The sequence below is a fragment of the Pongo abelii genome, chromosome 23 (assembly GCF_028885655.2).
Source record: "Pongo abelii isolate AG06213 chromosome 23, NHGRI_mPonAbe1-v2.0_pri, whole genome shotgun sequence".
Classification (NCBI taxonomy): Eukaryota; Metazoa; Chordata; class Mammalia; order Primates; family Hominidae; genus Pongo; species Pongo abelii.
Genome location: NC_085929.1, coordinates 35,132,522 through 35,157,889, shown reverse-complemented (window position 1 = coordinate 35,157,889; position 25,368 = coordinate 35,132,522). Strand labels below are relative to the sequence as shown.

Sequence of the window (25,368 nt, the reverse complement as noted above, 5' to 3'; positions counted from 1 at the left end):
GGTTCAAGTACCCTCTAGAGGTCTCCCGTTGGTTACATCCTATGTAAATGAAGGGCTGGCTCACAGCCCATTAGAGGCCAAAGTGAATTGGAGCTCAGCCATTCCAAGACTGGTGTGGATTGGCACCTTATGTAAATGAAGGTCCTAGAATGGACGGATCATAGGCCAGAGTGCAAATTCTTCCTTTTTATTTAGTTTCAGGGATTTTTTTTTTTTTTTGCAACGGAGTCTCGCTCTGTCGCACAGACGAGTGCAGTGACGCCATCTCGGCTCAGCTCACTGCAGCCTCTGACTCCTGGGTTCAAGTGATTCTCCTGTCTCAGATTCCTGAGTAGCTGGGATTACAGACGCACACCACCACACCTGGCTAATTTTTGTATTTTTAGTAGAGACGGGGTTTCTCCATGTTGGCCAGGCTGGTCTCGAACTCCTGACCTCAAGTGATCCTCCTGCTTTGGCCTCCCAAAGTGTTGGGATTACAGGCATGAGCAACCATGCCCAGCTATTCCAGGAAGTTTGCGTGAATTGGCCATAGATTCCCTGCCTTCGGACCCTATTTTCCTGCCTTAGTTGCAGCAGAATGCTTGAGCCACTCTTAGAATAATTCTGGAGTTTGAATGTGATAAAAGGTAAAACCAAAGAGGCAGTATGGGGTGTTGCCCTGGCTGTTACTTGCTGTGGATTCTGTTCATTTATTCTTTCAACAAATATTAATTGGACATTTACAATGTGCTGTCCATCCAAGGATCTGAAGGTAGCTTTGGACCCTCTTCCTAGAAAAATGCAGATTCACGCAAACTTGCAAACATTATCCCCTAATCACAAAAGCTTCACTAGTTAACCTCTGCTGTGGTTTGCCACAGCTTCAGAGAATCAGAGCTGTTCAGAATAGAGATGGCCATTTGTTGACTACTTGTTATTGTTTTTGTCTCAAAATAGCCAACCTTGTGATTTAAACATGTTGACCCTTTCTGACACCTCCTGGTTCCAATAGTAGGTTTCGCTATGCATATGTTTAAAATACGCATGTGTGTATTTTAACATTGCCAGGCATGGTGGCTCATGCCTGTAATCCCAGCACTTTGGGAGGCCAAAGCAGGAGGATCACTTGAGGCCAGGAGTTCGAAACCAGCTTGGGCAACATGGCAAAACCCTGTCTCTCCTGAAAATACAAAAATTAGCCAGATGTGGTGGCACATGCCTGCAATCCCAGCTACTCAGGAGGATGAGACATGAGAATTGCTTGAACCTGGGAGGCAGAGGTTGCAATGAGCCAGGATTACACCACTGCACTCCAGCCAAAAAAAGTGTTTTTTTTCCTTTCTCTTACATTACAATGACCTCTGTAATAAACAAATTTGAACTTGGCATTAATAGGATAGAATATGTTAATATAAAGAAATGAAGGACTGATGTATCATTTTGTGTTTTGTCACTCACCATCCTTGTTTTATTTCATGTCTAACTTTGATGTCTTGAAAAAACTATAAAAAATGGAGGAACAATATACCTGCATTCCACATACACAACTTTAAATTTATAAGTAGACACTTGAAGCTATTTTTTACTGATTTAAAATATATTTTTCAGGCCGGGCATTGTGGCTCATGCCTGTAATCCCAGCACGTTGAGAGACCAAGGCAGGTGGATCACCTGAGGTCAGGAGTTTGAGACCAGCCTGGCCAACATGGGGAAACCCTGTCTCTATTAAAAATACAAAAATTAGGCCAGGCGTGTTGGCTCATGCCTGTAATCCCAGTACTTTGGGAGGCCGAGATGGGCGGATCACCTGACATCGGGAGTTCGAGACCAGCTTGACCAGCATGGAGAAACCCCGTCTCTACTAAAAATACAAAATTAGCTGGGCATGGTGGCAGGCTCCTGTAATCCCAGCTACTCAGGAGGCTGACGCAGGAGAATCGCTTGAACCCGGGAGGCAGAGGTTGCAGTGAGCCGAGATCCTGCCATCGCACTCCAGCCTGGGCAACAAGAGCGAAACTCCATCTCAAAAAAAAAAAAAAAAAAAAGAAAAATTTGCGGGGCATGGTGGCAGGCATATGTAATCCCACCTACGCAGGAGGCTGAGACAGGAGAATTGCTTGAACTTGGGAGGTGGAGGTTGCAGTGAGCTGTGATCGCGCTACTGCACTCCAGCCTGGGTGACAGCGAGATTCCGTCTCCAAAAAATAAACAAATAAATAAAATACAATATATTTTTTCAGATAGGCCTATAGGTTTAGATGAGTGGGAAATAGAAATGGTGAGAAAGGGCTAAATGGGATACATCACCTTTAAAAGTAAGAAAACAAAGAGGCTGGGCGCAGGGGCTCTTAACTGTAATCCCAGCTCTTAGAGCAGCAGAGGTGGGAGGATAGCTTGAACCCAGGAGTTTGAGACCTGCTGGGCAATATAGCAAGACCCCATTCTCCACAAAAAGGAAAAACAAAAAAAGACAAGTAAACAAACAAAGATCCTGATAGGATGACCAGCATAAAGTAGGTGCTGAATAAATAGAGGCTGTTTATCATTATTATTATTATTATTTGAAACGGAGTCTCACTCTGTCACCCAGGCTGGAGTGCAGTGGTACGATCTTGGCTCACTGCAACCTCATTCTCCTGGGTTCAAGCCATTCTCCTGCCTCAGCCACCTGAGTAGCTGGGATTACAGGTGCCCACCACCGTGCCCGGCTAAGTTCTGTATTTTTTTAGTAGGGACGGGGTTTCATCATGTTGGCCAGGCTGGTTTCAAACTCCTGACCTCAGGTGATCTGCCCGCCTTGGCCTCCCAAAGTGGTGGGATTACAGGCGTGAGCCACCACGTCTGGCCAAGGCTGTTTATTATTACTATTTGTTGATTATTTATACCTACGTTTTCTTCTAAAATTTCATAGTTTTAATTCCTTTTTTTATTTTTGTTTGTTTGTTTATTTATTTTGAGACAGGATCTCACTCTGTCATCCAGGCTGGAGTGCAGTGGCACAATCTCGGCTCACTTCAGCCTCTGCCTCCCAGGCTCAAGCAATTCTCCCACTTCAGCCTCCTGAGTAACTGGGACCACAGATGTGCACCACCACTCCCAGCTAACTTTTTGTATTCTTGGTGGAGATGGGGTTTCACCATGTTGCAGTCTGGTCTCAAACTCCTGAGCTCCAGCGATACATCCATCTTGGCTTCCCAAAGTGTTGGGATTACAGGCATGAGCCACAGTGCCTGGCCTAGTTTTAGCTCTTGTGTTTAATTAAGGTCCTTTATTCATTTTGAGTTTTATTTATTTATTTATTGAGATGGAACCTTGCTCTGTCACCAGGCTGGAGTGCAATGGCATGATCTCGGCTCACCGCAACCTCCTCCTCCCGGTTTCAAGCGATTCTCCTGTCTCAGCCTCCCAAATCGCTGGGATTACATGCTCATGCCACCATGCCTGACTAATTTTTGTATTTTTAGTAGAGATGGGGTTTCACCATGTTGGCCAGGCTGGTCTCGAACTCCTGCCCTCGGGTGATCCACCCGCCTCGGCCTCCCAAAGTGCTGGGATTACAGGCGTGAGCCACCGTGGCTGGCCTAACTTTTTTATTTTTATTTTTTGTAGAGACAGAGTCTGGCCATGTTACCCAAGCTGATCTCGAACTCCTGCTGTCATCTGATCCTCCTGCCTCAGCCTCCCAAAGTGCTGGGATAAGAGGTGTGAGGCACCATCCCCAGCCAGTTTTCAATCTAAGTATGATGTTAGCTGTGGGTCTTTCCCTTTCTCTTTCCCTTTTCCTTTTCTTTTCCCCTTTCCCCTTTCTTTTTTCCTTTCCCCTTTCTTTTTTCCTTTCCTTTCCTTTCCCTTCCGCTTTCCTTTCCTTTCCTCTTTTCTCTCTTCTTCTCTCCTCTCTCCTCTTTGATATCTGAAGACTAAGCTGTGGATGTTTCATAAAAGTTCTTTCTGGGATGGGTGCAGTGGCTCATGCCTGTAATCCCAGCACTTTGGGAGGCTGAGGTGGGCGGATCACAAGGTCAGGAGATCGAGACCATCCTGGCTAACATGGTGAAACCCCGTCTCTACTAAAAATACAAAAACAAAATTAGCCGGGTGTAGTGGCAGGAGCCTGTAGTCCCAGCTACTTGGCGACAGAGCAAGACTCCGACTCAAAAGAAAAAAAAAATTCTTTCTGGCTGGGTGCTCTGACTCTTTCACCCTATAATCTCAGTGCTTTGGGAGCCTATGGCAGGAGAAGTGCTTGAGGCCACGAGTTGGCGACTGCAGTGAGCTATGATTGCAGGCCACAGAGCAAGACTTTGCCTCTAAATTAAAAATAAATAAATAATAAATAAATAAAATAAAAGCTCTTTCTTAGGTTGAAGGAGTTTCCTCCTATTCCTAGTTTTCTGAGTATTTTTTGTTATAAAAGGGTGTTGCATTTTGCCAAAATTTTTTTCTGTGTCTATTTTTCTATATTCTATTGTTATTGTGTATTATATTAATTGGTTTTCAGATGTTAAATCAACCAGGCTTTCCTGGGTTAATTCTTTTTTTTTTTTTTTTTGAGACGGAGTCTCGCTGTCGCCCAGGCTGGAGTGCAGTGGCGCGATCTTGGCTCACTGCAGGCTCCGCCCCCTGGGGTTCACGCCATTCTCTTGCCTCAGCCTCCCGAGTAGCTGGGACTACAGGCGCCCGCCACCTCGCCCAGCTAATTTTTTGTATTTTTAGTAGAGACGGGGTTTCACCGTGTTAGCCAGGATGGTCTTGATCTCCTGACCTCGTGATCCGCCCGCCTCGGCCTTCCAAAGTGCTGGGATTACAGGCGTGAGCCTCCGCGCCTGACCTCCTGGGTTAATTCTTGTTTGGTCATTTGATTTGTAATCTTTTTTATGTGTTGCTGGATTTAGTTTGCTACTGTTTTGTTGAGGATTTTTATATCTATATTCACAAGGGATATTGGTTTGTGGTTTTACTGTGATGTCTCTGTCTGGTTTTGGTATGAGGGTATTGCTGGCCTCATAGATGAGTTGACAGTGTTCCGTTCCGAATTTCTTCGAAAAATTTGAGAATAATTGGTATTAGTTCTTTACATATTTGATAGAATTTAAAATGAAGCCAGCCATGTGTTTCTTTTTTCTTTTTTTTGAGACAGGGTCTCACTCTGTTACCCAGGCTGGAGTGTTACCCACGATCGTGTTTCACTGCAGGCTTGACCTCCCAGGCCCAACTCCTACCTCAGCCTCCCGAGTAGCTGGGACCTCAGGCATCTGCCATCATGTGTCGCTAATTTTTTTATTTTGATAGGGATGGGGTGTCCCTATGTTGCTCAAGCTAAAGTGAGGCTATCTGAGACTGCACTTTTCTTTGTAGGGAGATTTTGATTACTCAGTCTTTTTTTTGTTTTGTTTTTTTGGAGTCAGAGTCTCTCTCTGTCACCCAGGCTGGAGTGCAGTGGCACAATATTGGCTCACTGCAGCCTCTGCCTCACAGGTTCAAATGATTCTTGTGCCTCAGCCTCCAGAGTAGCTGGGACTACAGGTGTGCGCCACCACACCTGGCTAATTTTTTTTTTTTTTTTTCATTTTTAGTAGAGACGGGGTTTTGCCATGTTGCACAGGCTGGTCTCGATCTCCTGAAGTCAAGCAATCCACCTGCCTTGGCCTCCCAAGGTGCTAGGATTATCATTCAGTCTTTTCACTTCTTATGGGTATATTCAGATTTTCTGTTTCTTCTTGTGTTAGTTTTGGTAGTTTGTATCTTTCTAGGAGTTTGTCCATTTCACCTATGTCATCTAATACTGTCACACAATTGTTCAATTATTCTTTTTAAATCATTTTTATTTCAGTCAGATCAGTAGTAATTAACTCATTCTAATTTTAGTAATTTGAGTCTTGTCTCTTTTTTTCTTGTTCAGTCTAAGGTTTGCCAACTTGTTGATCTTTTTAACTAACTAAATTTGGATTTGTTAATTTTCTTTTTCTTTCTAGAGATAGGGTCTCACTCTCACTCTGGAGTGAGTGGTGCAATCACAGCTCAGTGCAGCCTCGACCTTCATGCTCAAGTGATCCTCCTTCCTTGGACTCCCAAAGTACTGGGATTACAGGCATGAGCCATCGTGCCCAGCCCATATGTAATTTTGATAGATCTTGCTAAATTGTCCTCCCTAGACAATTATAGACAATGTGTGTATAAATTATATTCCCAATGGCAATGTATGAGAGTACCTACTTTTTCATACCTCTTGCCAGCACAGGGTGATATGAAACTTTTGGATTTTTGCCAATCTAATAGGTAAGACATGAAATCTTAATGTGTTTTTGATTTCTAAATTTTCTTATATTGGGTTAGCTTGGCCACCTTCCATACGTTTGAGCCAGCTGTATTTTTGTTTCTTGTAAATTATCTTTTCATATCCTTTATCCATTTTTCTACTGGACTGTTTATCATTTTCATTGATTTATAGGAACCTAACATTTATTAGGGAAATTATTCCTTTTCCTGATAGGAGTTGCTAATATTTTCCCTAGTGTGTCTTGCAATGAACATTTAATTACTTGCCATGTGCAATATCCCAAGTGCTGGAGTTGTACTGTTAAACAAGAGGTCTCCAGCTGCCCTCCTGGAGGTTATGTTCTAATGCAGGGAGGTAGGGAGAAAATATACAAATAAGCAAGGTAATTTCCAGCCGTGGCCCATACCCAAAAAGAAATAAAACAGGATGACATTATGATAACAGGTGAGTAATGTTTATATAACAAGCTGAGCGGGAGGCCAGGCATGGTGGTGCACGCCTGTTATCCCAGCACTTTGGGAGGCCCAGGCGGGCGGATCACAAGTTCAGGAGATCGAGATCATCCCGGCTAACATGGTGAAACCCCGTCTCTACTAAAATTACAAAAAATTAGCTGGGCATGGTGGCATGTGCCTGTAGTCCCAGCTACTCGGGAGGCTGAGGCAGGAGAATCGCTTGAACCTGGGAGGTGGAGGTTGCAGTGAGCTGAGATCGTGCCATTGCACTCCAGCCTGGGCGACAGAGTGAGACTCCATCTCAAAGAAAGAAAGCTGAGTGGGAGATGATAGTAGAGTCCAAAAGACAGATAGTATTGTGTAGATAGTATCCATACAAAAGTTAAGGTGGAATGAGCCATTTGTGTAGTTGGGGAAGAAGTGCTAAGACCACAGGGCAGATTGAACCCAGCATTCTTGGGGGCAGTGAAAGGAGGTCAGTGGTGCTGGGTGTCATGAGCAGGGGGAGAGGGGTATGAGGTGGGGCTGGAATGGTAGCAGGGGCCAGACCCTGAGCATCTAGTAGGCCATGAGGAAGAGTGCAGATTTTATGCTAAGTGTTGTGGAAAACCTCAGGAAGGTAATAAGCAGGAAATTACTGTATTGCAAGTAATTTTCCAAGTCATTAAAAATTACTCGAGAACTTTTAATGACTATTTGTTATTTCACAGTTTTATATATATATGTATGTGTATGTGTGTGTTTGTGTATATAAATACATATATTAATAGATTATAATAGATTATAATATATATTATATATTATTTATTATATATTTATATATAATTAATATATTATAAATATATAATATATTATGTATAAATATATAATTATAATTAAGACAACTTATAAAATAAATTTATATAACATGTATAATAAATACAAACTATATATATTATATATAATAAATACAAAATAAATATATAATATATATTAAATTTTTGTTTATTTATTTTTTTGAGACAGGGTCTTGCTCTGTTGCCCAGGCTGGAGTACAGTGGCAGGATCACAGCCCATTGTAGCATCAGCTTCTCTTGCTCAAGTGATCCTCCTGCTTCAGCCTCCTGAGTGGCTGAACTACAGGCATGCACCACCACATCTGGTTGTTTGTTTTTTTTTTTTTTTTCAGACAGAGTCTTGCTTTGTCGTCCAGGCTGGAGTGCAGTGGCGCAATCTTGGCTCACTGCAACCTCCACCTCCCGGGTTCAAGCAATTCTCTGCCTCAGCTTCCCGAGTAACTGGGATTACAGGCACCCGCCACCACGCCCAGCTAATTTTTGTATTTTTAGTAGAGACAGGGTTTCACCTTCTTGGCCAGGCTGGTCTTGAACTCCTGACCTCGTGATCCATTCGTCTCAGCCTCCCAAAGTGCTGGGATTACAGGCATGAGCCACCACACCTGGCCATTTTTTTTTTTTTTTGAAACAGGTTCTCACTCTGTCGCCCAAGCTAGTGTGCAGTGGCACAGTCTCAGCTCACTGCAGCCTCAACCTCCTGGGCTCAAGCGATCCTCCCACCTCAGCCTCCTGAGTAGCTGAGGCCACAGGGACCCGCCACCACACCCTGCTGATTTTTTATTTTTTGTAGAGATAGGGTTTCACCATGTTGCCCAGACTAATTTTTAAATTCTTGGTAGAGATGGGTGCCCCCTATGTTGCCCAGGCTGGTCATGAGCTCCTGGGGTCAAGTGATCCTCCTGCCTTACTTAGCCTCCCAAAGGGCTGAGATTACAGGTGTGAGCCACTGCTCCTGGCCATGTGGTTAAAGATAAACTGCCATTTGTTGAACTCATTGGTAAATGTTGTTTTTTCTCTCCTAATTTTTAATCTTATAAAATCTTGATAAGCAGATTGATAATTCTGATTGCCTTCTTAGGCTATTTTCCTACAATTAGCATTTATAAGCAATTTTTAAACGTTTAATACATGAAATTCAACAGCCCTCTGATGCATGCCTTTGTATTACAGAATGTGTGAATGACAACTACTGGTTTGGGAGGGACAAAAGCTGTGAATATTGCTTTGATGAACCACTGCTGAAAAGAACAGATAAATACCGGACATATAGCAAGAAACACTTTCGGATTTTCAGGGTAGGTAACAAATACCCATGTATCTAGGAGAGCTGGTAATCTGGTCATTGTTTTTAGATATTTTCCCACTATAAATCTCTGCTGTTCTAAGTTTGAAATAAAATGTTCTCTATTTTAGGAAGTGGGTCCTAAAAACTCTTACATTGCATACATAGAAGATCACAGTGGCAATGGAACCTTTGTAAATACAGAGCTTGTAGGGAAAGGAAAACGCCGTCCTTTGAATAACAATTCTGAAATTGCACTGTCACTAAGCAGAAATAAAGGTAATATTATTATCTTATGGTTACTGGATTTTTTTTTTTTCTACTCTCTCATAGGAGGAAAATTTGTCCTGTCCTTACAGAGTATGGTTTAAGTGAGTAAAGATGAGTTAAGTTGCCAGGTGTCGTGGCTCACACCTGTAATCCCAGCACTTTGGGAGGCTGAGGCGGATGGATCACCTGAGGTCAGGAGTTGAAGACCAGCCTGACCCACATGGAGAAACCCTGTCTCTACTAAAAATACAAAATAAGCCAGGCATGGTGGCGCATGCCTGTAATCCCAGCTACTCGGGAGGCTGAGGCAGGAGAATCGCTTGAACCCGGGAGGCGGAGGTTGCAGTGAGCCAAGATCGTGCCTTTGCACTCTAGCCTGGGCAACAAGAGTGAAACTCTGTCTCAGAAAAAAAAAAAGATGAGTAAGTTAGCATTCAAGATTCAACTTTGCCGTCCTAGTTGCATTGTGAAATTATGAAAAAGTTCCATCCAGACAGATTTTTAAGGTTTTAAGGTTTAATTGGTTTTATGTAATGCCATATACTGTTTTTTTTGTTTGTTTGTTTGTTTGTTTGTTTTTAGACGGAGTCTTGCACTGTCACCTGGGCTGGAGTGCAGTGGTGCAATCTCGGCTCACCGCAACCTCCGCCTCCCAGTTTCAAGTGATTCTCCTTGCCTCAGCCTCCCAAATAGCTGGGATTACAGGCTCCTGCCACCGTACCCAGCTAATTTTTTTGTATTTTTAGTAGAAACGGGGTTTCACTGTGTTGGCCAGGCTGGTCTTGAACTCCTGACCTCGTGATCTGCCTGCTTCAGCCTCCCAAAGTGCTGGGATTACAGGCGTGAGCCCCCGCCTGGCCCATATACTATTAATTGAATTATCATGGTGATTAAAATAAGTTACAGTTCATTGATTGATTCAGTTTATACCACATCAGTCTTAGATATCTATGAATTGTTATTTCAGGACATTAATTCATTTTTCCTTCCTCTTCACCTCATTCTTTCCTTTCTTCATTTTTTCCATTCACTTTTTTCTTTCTTTCTTTTTCGAGACATGGTATCACTCTGTCTCCCAGGCTGGAGTTCAGTGGCACTGCAACCTCTGCCTCCCAGGCTCAAATGATCCTCCCACATTAGCCTCCTGAGTAGCTGTGACCACAGACACATGCCATCATGCCTGGCTAATTTTTTGTATTTTTGGTAGAGACGGGGTTTTACCATGTTGGCCAGATTGGTCTTAGACTTCTGAGCTCAAGCAGTCAGTCTGCCTGCCTTGGCCTCCCAAAGTGCTGGGATTACAGGTGTGAGCCACCACGTCCAGCCCCATTCATTTATTTCTGTATACATTTATTGAGCTCCTTTTTTTTTTTTTTTTTTTTGAGACGGAGTCTTGGTCTGTCGCCCAGGCTGGAGTGCAGTGGTGTGATCTCGGCTCACTGCAAGCTCTGCCTCCCGGGTTCACGCCATTCTCCTGCCTCAGCCTCCCGAGTAGCTGGGACTACAGGCGCCCGCCACCACGCCCAGCTAATTTTTTGTGTTTTTAATAGAGATGGGGTTTCACCGTTTTAGCCAGGATGGTCTCAATCTCCTCACCTCGTGATCTGCCTGCCTCAGCCTCCCAAAGTGCTGGGATTACAGGTGTGAGCCACCGCTCCCGGCCTGTTGAGCTCCTTTTATACGCCAGGTACTAGGCTATGAGTGCTTCTGTAAGAGGCTCACTTTAGAGCTTCTACCTTTGTAAATACTACAAGGTTATTCTGCGCAAATGGAGATGTTTATCAGCCTCATCAGGTAGCATTTTATAAGCATCCATTTCTGAAACTATGAAAATAACATCTAAAATGAACAATTGTTTTTCAGGGTAATATCTAGAAAGGATACCTGACAAAAACAACCCATAGAGTTAAAAGTAGCTCAGCGTGATTAGACAGGAGGAATACCATTTTTCTTTGGTTAAAGAAACCATAGACCTTCCCAAACTTATCTGAGAGTCGAATGACTTGGAGGGTGTCTATGTGTGTGCGAGACATTTTGAAAATAAAGGTTCATATAAGCACTCTTCTCCAGATTCTGGTAGGGATTTTAAAAATCATACCTATAGGGGCTGTGGCATGAGTCTGTAGTCCCTGCTACTCAGAAAGGTGAGGCTAGAGGATCCCTTGAGCCCAGGATTTTAAGGCTACAGTGAGCTATGATTGTGCCTGTAAATAGCCACTGCCCTCCAGCTCGGGCAACATGGTGAGACCCCATCTAACCAAATAAAATAAAGTCATGCCTAAGGGATTTTCATGCAGTCAGTCTTCAGTTTGGTAGCTTGGAACTATGTCTGTGTTGGGCATCCTAAAGTACATTTTATGATTAACTTAGTTTTCCCTGTTTCTGACTATTTTGACTATTTTGTTTTGTTTTTTTTTTTTTGAGACGGAGTCTGGCTCTATCGCCCAGGCTGGAGTGCAGTGGCATGATCTCGGCTCACTGCAAGCTCCGCCTCCTGGGTTCACGCCATTCTCCTGCCTCAGCCTCCCGAGTAGCTGGGACTATAGGCGCCCACCACCACGCCCGGCTAATTTTTTGTATTTTTAGTAGAGACGGGGTTTCACCGTGTTAGCCAGGATGGTCTCCATCTCCTGACCTTGTGATCCTTCTGCCTCGGCCTCCCAAAGTGCTGGGATTACAGGCGTGAGCCACCGCGCCCGGCGACTATTTTGTTTTCTATCTGACAGTTATAGTCAGGGCAGCTGCTTTAGGTTCTGCTGTTTGTGGGTACCTAGGGGAGGAGGCAACTGGGTGCTGAAATTTGGTCTGTCCTCTCCTTGACAAGCTGTGTGCCACCTTCTCATTGGTCTACCCAAAGGGCACTTTTCTTCCTCTTTTTAAAAAATTAAATAAACATTAAAGAATTTATTTAATAGATAAATAAAAATTATAGGCTGGCGTGGTAGCTCATGCCTGTAATCTCAGCACTTTGGGAGGCCAAGACAGGAAGATTGCTTGAGTCCAGGAATTCGAGACCAGCTTGGGCAACATAGTGAGACCCCATCTCTACCAAACATAAAAAATTAGCTGGGCATGCTGGTGTGTTCCTGTAGTCCCAGCTACTTGGGAGTCTGAGGTGGGAGGATTGCTTGAGCCTGGGAGGTCGAGGCTACAGTGAGCCATGATTGCACCACTGCACTCTTCCCTGGGCAAGAGAGTGAGAACGTGTCTCAAAAAAATTGTATATATTTATCGTGTACAACATGTTTTGCAATATGTATACATTGTAGAATGGCTAATTTGAGCTAACTAACATGCATTACCTCACATATTTATCTTTTTTTTTTTAATAGAGAAAATACTTAAAATCTACTCTCTCAGCTGATTTTCAAAAATACGGTGGGGCGTGGTGGCTCACGTCTTTAATCCCAGCACTTTGGGAGGCCGAGGCGGGCAGATCACCTGAGGTCAGGAGTTCGAGACCAGCCTGGCCAACATGGCGAAACCCTGTCTCTACTAAAAATACAAAAATTAGCCAGGTGTGGTGGCGGGCGCCTGTAATCCCAGCTACTCAGGGGTCTGAGGCAGGAGAATCGCTTGAACCCAGGAGGTGGAGGTTGCAATGAGCCAAGATTGCGCCATTGCACTCTAGCCTGGGGGACAAGAGCAAGACTTCATCTCAAAAAAAAAAAAAAAAAAATCCCCAAACAAACAACAAACAAAAAACAGTACATTATTGTTAACTACAATCACCATGTTGTACAATAAATCTCTGTTTTCTCTAATTTGAACAAAGATATCATATAGGCTAAAGGTGACCCTTATTAAAGTAGGTCAGACTAGTCCTCTGCAGGCTGCATTTGGCCTATAGATATTTTATTAGGCATTTACTGATACTTAACAGTGGTAATGTGAACATCCAGATGTCTTAGAGAAGTTGTAATATGTGTCCACAGTGAGTCTGTAGTCCCACAACCGGAGGATCTGTAGGCACTGAGTAGAGGCTGTCTCCTTTAGATGGGAGGTGTGTTTTCTCTCCCCACTTCTCCATGGTGTCTTAAACTCAACACAGCCTGACCCTGTTACATTACCTTCCTGACTTGTGTGGGCAATGGCGTTTGAGCCCTTGAAGTAAACCTTGACAGGAGAAATACATCATGAGAGCCCATCAAATTTCTAGATTCTCAGATGCCACTGGAACATACAGGGTTATGAATAGCTACAAGCATAGAGGGACACTTGTGCCTGGGTGGCCAGCAGGTGTCTGTCACCAGACAAGTGCCTGCCTCTTGTGTACCAGCCTGGAATGAAATATACTCAGGTGGCTCAGATTTGTGCCAGAGACTGGATCTTTAGGTTATTCTAGGGAGGTCAAAACCTGTCACCTGAGATCTGGGAAACTCAAGGGTCTTAACAAATTTCACCTTTCAACATAGCATAGGCAGTTGCAAATTTGTCATTGATGACTTTGTAGAATTGAAATATTTGATAATTTATCACAGGCTTGGCCCACATGGGTGGTTAAATTATTAAATGATCAGCACTGTCCTGGGTTATAGAATTTAAAAAGTAGCTGTTTTACTTTTTTTTTTTTTTTGGCTGGGCACATTGGCTAATTCCTGTAATCCCAGCACTTTGGGAGGCCAAGGTGGGTGGATCACCTGAGATCAGGAGTTTGAGATCGGCCTGGCCAACATGGTAAAACCCCGTCTCTACTAAAAATACAAAACTTAGCCGGGCATGGTGCTGTGCGCCTGTATTCCCAGCTACTCGGGAGGCTGAGGCACAAAAATTGCTTGAACCTGGGAGGTGGAGGTTGCAGTGAGCTGAGATCATGCCACAGCACTCCAGCCTGGGCAACAGAGTGAGACTCTCTCAAAAAAAAAAAAAAAAAAAATTGCCTTGTTTTAGATACAGCCCAAATAATGGAGAACAAAGGGAATTTGTTTAGAAAATGTTATTTACCTAGCTTTACAAATATGTTGAATATGGTTTGCACTATAAAATACTTAATACCGGATGTATAAAGATATAAATGGCTGAGAGATGATAATACCAGTATGGTGATACTGATGGCCTGATTTTCATTGGGATATTTACTTGCCTAGACCATTTTTTCTAGGCTCAGACTGATTGATTGCTTTTTGATTCTGGGCCTGTTGTAAATCTGCATGGGCATTTTATATTAGTGTAATTGATTAATATTCTGAGGTCAAGGAATATAAATAATGTTGTGTTATGGATTTTTTTGCACTAGTTTCAGAGTGATGCTTATAGTTCCATTGAAGCATGAAATTTGACTATCATTTATTTCTCAAGGGCTTTACAATATGTATTAGCCCACTAACACCTATTGTATTACATACATACTAATTTCTTTAAGGTTACTTGTTAAATGTAGTTAAAAACAATTCTTATATTCCACATGACTAATACATTTTAGAATCAGTGATCTCCTCTTGTGAATAAATTAATGAAACCCATTTCTACTCTTTTTTTCCTTAGTTTTTGTCTTTTTTGATCTGACTGTAGATGATCAGTCAGTTTATCCTAAGGCATTAAGAGATGAATACATCATGTCAAAAACTCTTGGAAGGTAAATTATTTTCTTATATAACTACACTTAATTTTTTCCCTATATGTTTGTGATTGGTAGTTTCTCATTTCTGATTTTATAACACTCATTATGTATTGATAACATTTGTATGGTATCTATTTGTGTATTATTTTTTATTTTTATTTTTGTGTGTTATTTCACACAGTCATTTTAATTTATTTTTATTTTATTTCTTTGTGAGACAGGGTGTTGCTCTGTTACCCAGGCTAGAGTATAGTGGCACGATCAGAGCTCACTGTGGCCTTGATCTCCCAGGTCAAGGGAGTTCAGGAATGCAGCACCATGCACAACTAATGTGTGTTTTTGTTTTTTAGAGTCGGGGTTGCGCTGTGTTGCCAGGGCTGGTCTTGAACTCCTGGGCTCAACCCATCCTCCTGCCTTAGCTTCCCAAAGTGCTGAGATTAGTAGCGTGAGCCACCACGCCCAGCCAAGTATTTCTTTTTTTATTTCCTGTGTGTGTGTGTGTTTGTGTGTGTGTGTGTGTGTGTGTCAGAGTCTTGCTCTGTTGTCCAGGCTGGAGTGCAGTGGTATGATCTTGGCTCACTGCAACCTCCACTTCCAGGGCTCAAGTGATCCTCCCACCTTAGCCTCCCAAGTAGCTGGGACTATGGGCTTGTACCACCATGCCTGGCTAATTTTTGTATTTTGTGTAGAGATGGGGTGTTACCATGTTGCCCAGGCTGGTCTTGAACTCCTGAGCTCGAGCACTCCACCCGTCTCGGCCTCCCAAAGTGCTAAGATTACAGACGTGAGCCACTGCGCCTGGCCATGTGTATAGTATTTCATTGTGTACGTATACACCACATTTACTTTGTCCGTTCATTCATTGATGGACACTTAGGTTGCTTCCCTGTTTTGGCTATTGTGAATAATGCTGAAATGAACACGGGAGTGCAGATATCTCTTCAACATACTGATTTAAATTTTTTTTTGGATATATATCCAGAAGTGGGATTGCTGAATCATATGGTAATTATAATTTTAGCTTTTTGGGGAACCTTTATACTATTTTCCAAAATGGCTGTACTAATTTACTTTCCCACCAACAGTGTACCAGGGTTCTCTTTTCTTCACATCCTCTCCAACATTTGTTATTATTCATCTTTTTGATAATAGCTATTCTAACAGGCTTCAGGTGATGTCATTGTGGTTTTAATTTGCATTTCCTTGATGGCTAGAGATGTTGAGCATTTTTCATACATCATGATAGGTGTATTTTTGATGTGTTTGATAATGATTAATTGAAATTAACTCTTTTGCCTCATGAATTTTATTGGTGATAACTTTTTTTTTTTTTTTTTTTTTGTGAGACAGAGTCTCGCTCTGTCGCCCAGGCTGGAGTGTAGTGGCGCTATCTCAGCTCACTGCAGGCTCCGCCTCCTGGGTTCAAGCCATTCTCCTGCCTCAGCCTCCTGAGTAGCTGGGACTACAGGAGCCCACCACTGCACCTGGCTAATTTTGTTTGTATTTTTAGTAGAGACGGGGTTTTACCGTGTTAGCCAGGATGGTCTCGATCTCCTGACCTCGTGATCCGCCCACCTTGGCCTCCCAAAGTGCTGGGATTACAGGCGTGAGCCACCGCGCCTGGCCTAACTTTTTTTTTTTGAGATGGAGTTTCACTCTGTCACTCAGACTGAGGTGCAGTGGCATGACCTTGGCCCACTGCAACCTTCGCCTCCCGGGTTCAAGCAATTCTTCTGCCTCAGCCTCCTGAGTAGCTGGGACTACAGGCTTGCACCATCACACCTGGCTAATTTGTGTATTTTTAGTAGAGATGGGGTTTCACAATATTGGCCAGGCTGGTCTCGAACTCCTGACCTCATGATCTGCCCGCCTCCGCCTCCCAAAGTGCTGGGATTACAAGTGTGAGCCACTGCGCCTGGCTCATGAAAACTTTTTAAAGGCAACTTTACTGAGATATAATTTATATACCATATAATGCACCCATTTGAAGTGTGCAATTTAGTGATTTTTAGTATATTCACAGAGTTGTGAAGCCATCACCACAATCAATTTTGGAATTTTTTTTTTTATCGCCTTCCAAAAACATGGTTACTGCATTTCTGTGCTGTTTAGAATTTTTGTCATCTTGGGATGTGAAGTGAAACCTACAATTGAATGTTACTTGGGGCAAAGTTCTAAAAAATTTTGGTCTCAGGACTCCTCACCTTCTTAAAAATTATCGAGGACTCCAAAAAGCTTTTGTTTATGTGGCTTAAATCTATTAATATTTACTGTATTAGACATTACAATTGAGATTTCTGTTTTTTTTTTTTTTTTTTTTGAGGCAAGGTCTTGCTCTGTCCTCAGGCTGGAGTGCAGTAGTGTGACCACAGCTCATGGCAGCCTTGGTCTCTCAGGTTCAAGCAATACTCCCACCTCAGCCTCCCGAGTAGCTAGGACTACACGGATGTGCCACCACACCCAGCTAATTTTTACTTTATTTTATCTTTTTTGAGATGGAGTTTTGTTTTTGCTGCCCAGGCTGGAGTGCAATGGTGTGGTCTCAGCTCATTGCAACCTCTGCCTCCTTGGTTCAAAGTGATTCTCCTGCCTCAGCCTCACAGGTAGCTGGAATTACAGGTGCCCGCCACCACACACCCAGCTAATTTTTTTGAATTTTTAGTAGAGACGAGGTTTCACCATGTTGGCCTAGCTGGTCTTGAACTCCTGACCTCAGGTGATCTGCCTGCCTCGGCCTCCCAAAGTGCTGGATTATAGGCGTGAGCCACCACACGCGGCCCTAATTTTTATTATTATTTTTTATTGTAGAGATGAGTCTTGCTATGTTGCCTAGGCTTGTTTCCAACTCTTGGGCTCAAGTTATCCTCCTGCCTCAGCCTCTCAAAGTGTTGGGATTACAGGTGTGAACCACTGTATTTTGCCAAGACATTTTTATATTAATTCATTAAGTAAATTTACTACATGTTAAGATGAGTAACATTTATTTTTTTCTTCTTGAGACGGAGTCTCGCTCTGTCACCCAGGCTGGAGTGCAGTGGCACGATCTCAGCTCACTTCAACCTCTGCCTCCCAGGTTCAAGCGATTCTTCTGCCTCAGTCACCCAAGTAGCTGGGACTACAGGCTTGTGCCACCACACCCAGCTAATTTTTTGTAATTTTAGTAGAGATGGGGTTTTACCGTGTTAGCCAGGATGGTCTCGATCTCCTGGCCTCATGATCCACCTGCCTCGGTCCCCCAAAGTGCTGGGATTACAGGCATGAGCCACCGCGCCTGGCCTAACATTTTTTATAAAAAATAATTATTAAAAAGATTAGTGAGAAGAGAGGCACTGTTGAACATTTTTGCAAATTTTTTTAACATCTGGCTTAGTTAGAAGATGGCTAGATTCTGTAATTTGTTTCGTCATTCAGTCTGTTATGTTGTCACACGCTACGTAGTGTCTGGAAATCTCCATACTTATGAGCTAATGAGAATGGAAAACACAAATAATGTCTTAGTATTATTCTGAGCACAGTTGTGGCTTTGTGGATGCCCTGCAAGTTCTTGGGGTCCTCTTGGGGTGATCCAATCATACTTTGAGAACCATTTCTTTAGGAAAGTATCAGGATACTGTTACCACATTACAAAATGCTCTTCATCCCCCTTCCCGTCTCACAAAGGTCTTTCTACTGGTATTTTTGGACACATGGAAGGAAAGTACATAAAAGGAAATAATCATCCATATTCCTGCAACATAGTTAAGCACAGTATCCTCTTTATTATATGGGAGAAATTTTAGTTTACTGATACTGAATTCAGTAACTGATGTGTTTCCATGTTTGCACTGGTTGCTTGGAATCTAATCGTCAAACCCTTTCTTAAGAAATGTATGGGCTGGGCACGGTGGCTGACACCTAGCACTTTGGGAGGCTGAGGTGGGTGGATCACCTGAGGTTGGGGGTTTGAGAACAGCCTGGACAACATGGTGAAACCCTGTCTCTACTAAAAATACAAAAATTAGCCAGGTGTAGTGACGCATGCCTGTAATCCCAGCTACTTGGGAGGCTGAGGCAGGAGAATATCTTGAACCCAGGAGGTGGAGGTTGTAGTGAGCTGAGATCGCGCCACTGCACTCCACCCTTGGCAACAGAGTGAGACTCTGTCTCAAAAAAAAAAAGAAAAAAAAGAAAAAAGAAGAAAGAAATGTATGAGGCTGGGTATGGTGGCTCATGCCTGTAACCCCAGCACTTTGGGAAGCCGAGGCAGGCGTATCGCTTGAGTCCAGGCGTTCAAGACCAGCCTGGGCAGCTGTGGGCAATAGAGAAATCCTCTCTCTAGAAAAAATAGAAAAAGTTAGCTGAGCGTGGCAGGCTGCACCTGTAGTCCCAGCTACTTGGAAGGTGGAGGTGGGAGGATTACCTGAGCCCAGGAGGTGGAAGCTGCAGTGAGCCATGATCATGCCACTGCATTCCAGCCTGGGCGATAGAGTGAGACAATGTCTCAGGAGAAAAAAAAAAAAAAAAAGAAGAAGAAATGTATGGAATTCAATGTTTTCCTAAGGGAGGATTTAATATTAATTTTCTAACTTGTAGCAAATGATAGAAACTCAACTCATATGAGTCAGGTAAGAGAAAAAATTTACTGGCTTTTGTAACTGGGAAATAGCCAGGCCGGGCATAGTGGCTCACGCCTGTAATCCCGGTACTTTGGGAGGCCGAGGCTGGTGGATCACTTGAGGTCAGGAGTTTGAGACCAGCCGGGCTGACACAGTAAAACCCCGTCTCTACTTAAAATATAAAAATTAACTGGGTGTGGTGGCATATGTCTGTAGTCCCAGCTACTTGGGAGGTTGAGGCAGGAGAATCGATTGAACTCAGAAGGCAGAGGTTGCAGTGAGCTGAGGTGGCATCACTGCACTCCGGCCTGGGTGACAGAGCAAGACCCTGTCTCAAAAAAATAAAAAAATAAAATAAATAAATACATAAATAAAAATAAAAATAAACAGGCAAATCCTTACTTCAGGCATGGCTGGATCTAGGAGGTCATTAGGCTTTACTTCATGGTCTTTGAGTTCTGATGGTCTGGTTGACTGCGTCTAAGAGCTCCCGCAGTGTCACCAGGGCTCTAGCTCCATCTCTTGATTCAGTTGTTTGTTGGCTTCCTATAGAATTGTTCTATGTGGTAGGAAAAATGGCTACCAGGGGCTGCAGAATGATATTTTCTTTGTCTAGAAACTACAGCAGAGAGAAGTCTCTCTCCCAATGTCAGCATTTGATTTCAAGGGCAACTCTGGCTGTATGTATGAATGAATGACAGGGTGTTGCTCTGTTTCTCAGGCTGGAGTGTGGTGGCATGATCACGGCTCACTGCTCCAGCTCAGTTTTGGTTATGTAGCTATCCTGTGTTTCTAGGAGTAAGGGTTGTGCCACAGTAGACACCCAGCTAGACCTGCATGGACTTGGGGAGGAATTCCCAGGCAAAGGGTGACTGTTTCCAGGAGAAGGGAAATTGGAAAGTGCTTTGAGCTGATTTAAAAAAGAATAGTTACATGGACCCTTACCTGATACCATACGTAAGAATTAATTCAAAGTGGAACCAAGAATGAAATATAAGAGGTAAAACTATACAACTCTGGGAAGAAAGCATAGGGACAACTCTTCATGACCTTGTATTTGGCAGTGGTTTCTTACATAAGACACCAAAAGCAGAGCAACAAAAGAAAAAATAGATAAATTAGACTGAATCAAAATTAAAAACTTTTGTGCCTCAAAAGATACCTATCAAGAAGTGAAAACAAAACCAACAGAATGATTAAATATTTGCAGGCCCTATATCTGATAAGGGCTTATGTCTAGAATAGATAAAGACATCTTAGAATGCTACAATAAAAAAAAAACAACCTGCCATTTAAAAATGGGCAAAGGCACTGCACTGTAGCCTGGGCAACAGAGTGAGATCCTGTCTCTAAAAACAAAACAAAAAAAATGGGCAAAGGGCTTGAATAGACATTTCTCTCAAGAACACATACAATGGCCAAAAAGCACATCAAAAGATGCTGAATATCATTAGTCATTAGGGCAATACAAGTCAAACCACAATGAGATACCACTTCACACCTACGTACTAGGCTGACCATAATAAGGAAACAGAAACTAGTAACTGTTGGTGAGGATGTGGAGAAATTGGAACCCCCATGCACTGCTAATGGGAATGTAAAATGATGTAGCCACTGTGGAAAATAGTTTGGTGATTTCTTAAAAAGGTAAACATCTGAGCTCTATGGGGCATGGGGCATAAAAAACAACAACAACAAACAACAACAGAAAAAGGTAAACATAGAATTATCATGTGACCCAGAAATTCTCCTTCTAGGTATATAAATTCCCCAATTTAAAAAACAAGTGTTCAGGCCGGGCACGGTGGCTCACGCCTGTAATCCCAGCACTTTGGGAGGCTGAGGTGGGTGGATCGCTTGAGGTCAGGAGTTTGAGACCAGCCTGCCCAACATGGTGAAACCCCGTCTCTACTAAAAATACAAAAATTAGTTGGGCAAGGTGGCACATACCTGTAATCCCAGCTATTCAGGAGGCTGAGGCACGAGAATTGCTTGAAGCCAGGAGGCAGAGGTTGTAGTGAGCCGAGATTGTGCCACTGCACTCCAGCCTGGGCGACAGATCGAGCCTATATCTCAAAAAAAAAAAGCAAACAAGTGTTCAGACAAAAACTTGTACATGAGGCCGGGTGCAGTGGCTCACGCCTGTAATCCAAGCACTTTGGGAGGCCGAGATGGGTGGATCACGAGGTCAGGAGATGAGACCATCCTGGCTAAGACAGTGAAACCTCATCTCTACTAAAAATACAAAAAGATTAGCTGGGCGTGGTGGCGGGCTCCTGTAGTCCCAACTACTCAGGAGGCTGAGGCAGGAGAATGGCGTGAACCCGGGAGGCGGAGCTTGCAGTGAGCCGAGATCGCGCCACTGCACTCCAGCCTGGGCGACTGAGCGAGACTCCGTCTCAAAAAAAAAAAAAAAACTTGTATATGAATGTTCATAGCAGCTTTAGTCATAATGAAGAAGTGTAATTTATCTATTGTTTTTCTTTTGTTGCTTATGCTTTTGTTGTCATACTGAAGAAACCATTTACAAAAGGTGGAAACAAACCAAATAAATGTCCATCAGAAGGTGAATAAATAAACTATGATACTTCCATATAATGGAATATTATTCAGCTGTAAAAAGAAATGAAGTACCACAAATGTTATGGCATTATGCTAAGTGAAAGAATCCAGACACAAAAGGCTACATATTGTATGATTACATCGATAAGAAATATTCAGAATAGGCAAATCAATATATAGAGAAAGCAGATTAGTGGTTGCCAGGGGCTGCGGGCTGAGGGCTGGGGACAGGGTAGAGTGAGGAGTGACTGCTTAATTGCTTAACAGGTACAGGGTTTCCATTTGAGCTAATGAGAAAGTTCTGGAATTAGATGCTGATGGTTGCCACTGAATTGTACACTTTAAAATGATTACAGTGGTGAATTTTGTGTTATGTATATTTAACACAATAAAAAAGATGCCTTGGTAAACCCCTCAACTCACCCCTTCCAAAACCCACAATAGTTATAATAGTCTACTTCATAATGGGTAATTGATGCCCTAGTAGCCATTATCTTGGGCTGACCCAAGCTTTGGAGGACAGATCCTACTCAGGATTAACTGTGTTCTGGGTAATGGCTTGGAGAGCATTCCTCCTCCATGAGTAGTATCCCATTTAACTGCAAATCTCTGTGAGAGGTTGCTGAAAGTAGGCTGATTGTGTAATACTTTTGGTTTCTTAGGTAATCTGATTTGATTTAGGGTGCAACTTATGTCGTCAACTGCTTATGCACTTCCTCTGAAGATGGAGAATAAGAAGGAAAGAAATATATCCATTAAAGTTATTCATTTGCAGATTCTGTTTACTGTTATTTGTTTTGGGCACTCATTTTTGACCAGGAAGGACTGTTTCTAGTTAATGTTTTTCTGACCTCTTGGATAAGTAGTTTCTCTCTCATTTTTCTCTTAGTATCATTCTTGGAATTTCACAATCCAGGGCTACAGTAAGACTCATGTTTGTATCCCTCGGCTCAGAAATGGAATTTGGAGCTGACTTAGTGTTTTTGGCTGTTAAGCCCTTGACATTTTACATTGGTGAAGTTTCACTGTGTCCTCTGCAAACAGGGACAATGGAAAGGTTGTTATATGGAATGTCTGTAAATTCTAATACTTGAAGCGGACCCAGGAGTGGTAGGTCTCATAATTAACAACATTGAGACAATCACTGTCTTTGTTTTTCCCTCTAGTGGTGCCTGTGGAGAGGTAAAGCTGGCTTTCGAGAGGAAAACATGTAAGAAAGTAGCCATAAAGATCATCAGCAAAAGGAAGTTTGCTATTGGTTCAGCAAGAGAGACAGTAAGTACCAATAAAAGGCTGATCACCTTTTATTAGCACGTCTTTATAACTTCCCAAAATAATCTTAGATTGATGATTTTTAAACTCAGGAATAACCCCCTGCTTAGATGGATGAATTTGTGAGTATCAAAGAACATGGAAAATTTTGGGGCATCTTTGATTAATCTAGAAACTTTTACTTATAGATAATTTGGTTCCAAAAGTATTTAATTGTACATAATAATGAGCATAGTGGGAAGTTTTTTTTTTTCTTCTTCCAAGTTCAAAGTTGTTACAAGATTGTTTTTACAATAAATGACAGGAAATTAGAGAAAAAAATTCAGCCATAATCCCCACTGTAACCCCACAGCTGTTTTCAGTTTTCCTTTTCCTTCTAGGTTTTGTTCAGATGAAATCGTGTTTTTAGATGGTTGAAATCATCTTGTATATACAGTTTTGTATTTTGCTTTTCCATAAATGCATTATGGCATAGACTTTTGCCTAATACATCCTTTTTGATGACTGAGTTTTCGTGTCATCAACTTTATTGTAATTTACTTAACCATTTCTCTGGCTGATCATTTAGGTAATTTCTTATTCTTTGCTGTTCTGGGTAATATGGCAGTGAGTATCCCTGGTTTATTGATTAGCCACAGATTTTTAAAATTTTAATTAAATCATTGAAATAGCCTTTCTTTATAGCAGCCATTTATTTTACTACTTTTTTGTAATCCACATTTACTGTATGGGAGAGATGGCCAAAGGCATTGGTCTTTCCACATGTGACTCAACAAAGTAATGTAAAACACAGCCTCTAATCACATTTTCCCTTGTGGCCAGCTGTTTCTGGCTATTATACTTTCATATTCTTTAAAGATCAATTTTTTTCCCCCTAGACAATGGCATTCTCACATGGCAAGAGGAATTTCCTTTTTGTGTTCATTTTGTTATAGATCTTTTCCCCTATGATTCTAAGATTTGTTTCCCATTTCGGGGAGAAGAAAATACCAACTAGATTGTTAAAAACTGGGAGTAAAATTTTATGTTTTGATTTCATTATTTGAATCAGATTGGATCCTTTGTGACCATTCTGTTATCAGAGTATATACCCTGACTTGGTAATGAGTTTAGTGGCTTACAGGAAGAGGCAGGCTCTTAAAATAAAACATCTGGGTTTCTTAGCTGAAGTTCATTTTACATAAATATGTAATTCTATCTCCTCTTTGCTTGTGGAGGGTGTAGCCCAGGAAGTTGAGTTACTTGATTCATCCTTTTGGAATTGTAACAGAACAACTTTAGTACCCTGAAGCCTCCTCTTGTCAGAGTCTCAGTAAATATGCGAGCCTGCTGTTGAAGTTGGAACCTGTATCTGCTCTATTAGCAGAAATTTGACTTGACATTTTCTTTATATAGTTTAATTGAACACCTTGTTCATGTTTTTTGTTTATCATTTTAATGAATGTAAATAGTTCCATAGCTAATAAGTAGGGTTTACTAATTAAAAATGAACACAGTGGAAACACACTTGTTTCTGACTGTGGAGACTAGGGCAAGTGGCTTCTGTTTTCTGAGCCTTGGTTGCCCCATCTGTAAGATGGGGATTCTGAGGCTTATGAGACATGATCTTTGTAAATAAAGAGCTTGGCACAGGGCCTGGCCATTTATTGAATGCTTACTATTTGCCAAGCATTTCACAAAGTTGTTTTAGGTGAAGTATTTAAGTCATTGACCTCTGGGCTTTGATTTCTTTGTATGAATAGAGCTGGGTTTGGAACTCAGGCAGCCTTGAGTCAACTGAGTTTAACTGTAAATGTTTTTTTAAATATTGGCAATTATTATTGTTAATAAACTCTGTTATTCTATTTATCAAAGGACCCAGCTCTCAATGTTGAAACAGAAATAGAAATTTTGAAAAAGCTAAATCATGTAAGTATTATTATATGACTCATACTTAGATTTATCTATCTCAAAATATGAGAAGAGTATAAAGCCTTTCAGTATAATAAAGATAATATTGGCTGGGTGTGGTGGCTGACGCCTGTAACCCTAGCACTTTAGGAGGCTGAGGTGGGCGAATCACCTGAGGTCAGGAGTTCGAGACCAGCCTGGCCAACATGGTGAAACCCTGTCTACTAAAAATACAAAAATTTAGCTGGGCATGGTGGCACATGCCTGTAATCCCAACTACTTCGGAGACTGAGGCAGAAGTGCTTGAACCTGGGAGGCAGAGATTGCAGTGAGCCGAGATCGCGCCACTGCACTCTAGCCTGGGCGACAGAGTGAGACTCGGTCTTA

General features: G+C 42.3%; 1 protein-coding gene across 12 annotated transcripts in view; it reads left to right on the top strand.

The window, feature by feature from the left end:
• CHEK2 (checkpoint kinase 2) overlaps nucleotides 1-25,368 on the top strand; it is a 55,203-nt gene that overhangs the window by 7,978 nt on the left and 21,857 nt on the right. For 5 of the 12 annotated variants that reach the window (XM_054543255.2, XM_054543253.2, XM_054543249.2 and 2 more), the window contains 6 exons: nucleotides 3,592-3,720; nucleotides 8,721-8,845; nucleotides 8,964-9,111; nucleotides 14,587-14,677; nucleotides 22,986-23,094; nucleotides 24,946-24,999. In XM_054543255.2, the coding sequence (XP_054399230.2) occupies nucleotides 3,592-3,720; nucleotides 8,721-8,845; nucleotides 8,964-9,111; nucleotides 14,587-14,677; nucleotides 22,986-23,094; nucleotides 24,946-24,999 (656 nt within the window). Of the gene's footprint in view, nucleotides 1-3,591; nucleotides 3,721-8,720; nucleotides 8,846-8,963; nucleotides 9,112-9,267; nucleotides 9,525-14,586; nucleotides 14,678-22,985; nucleotides 23,095-24,945; nucleotides 25,000-25,368 lie in introns of those variants that run through there. The other 7 variants (XM_054543257.2, XM_063722823.1, XM_024239958.3 and 4 more) reach the window with 3 other exon arrangements.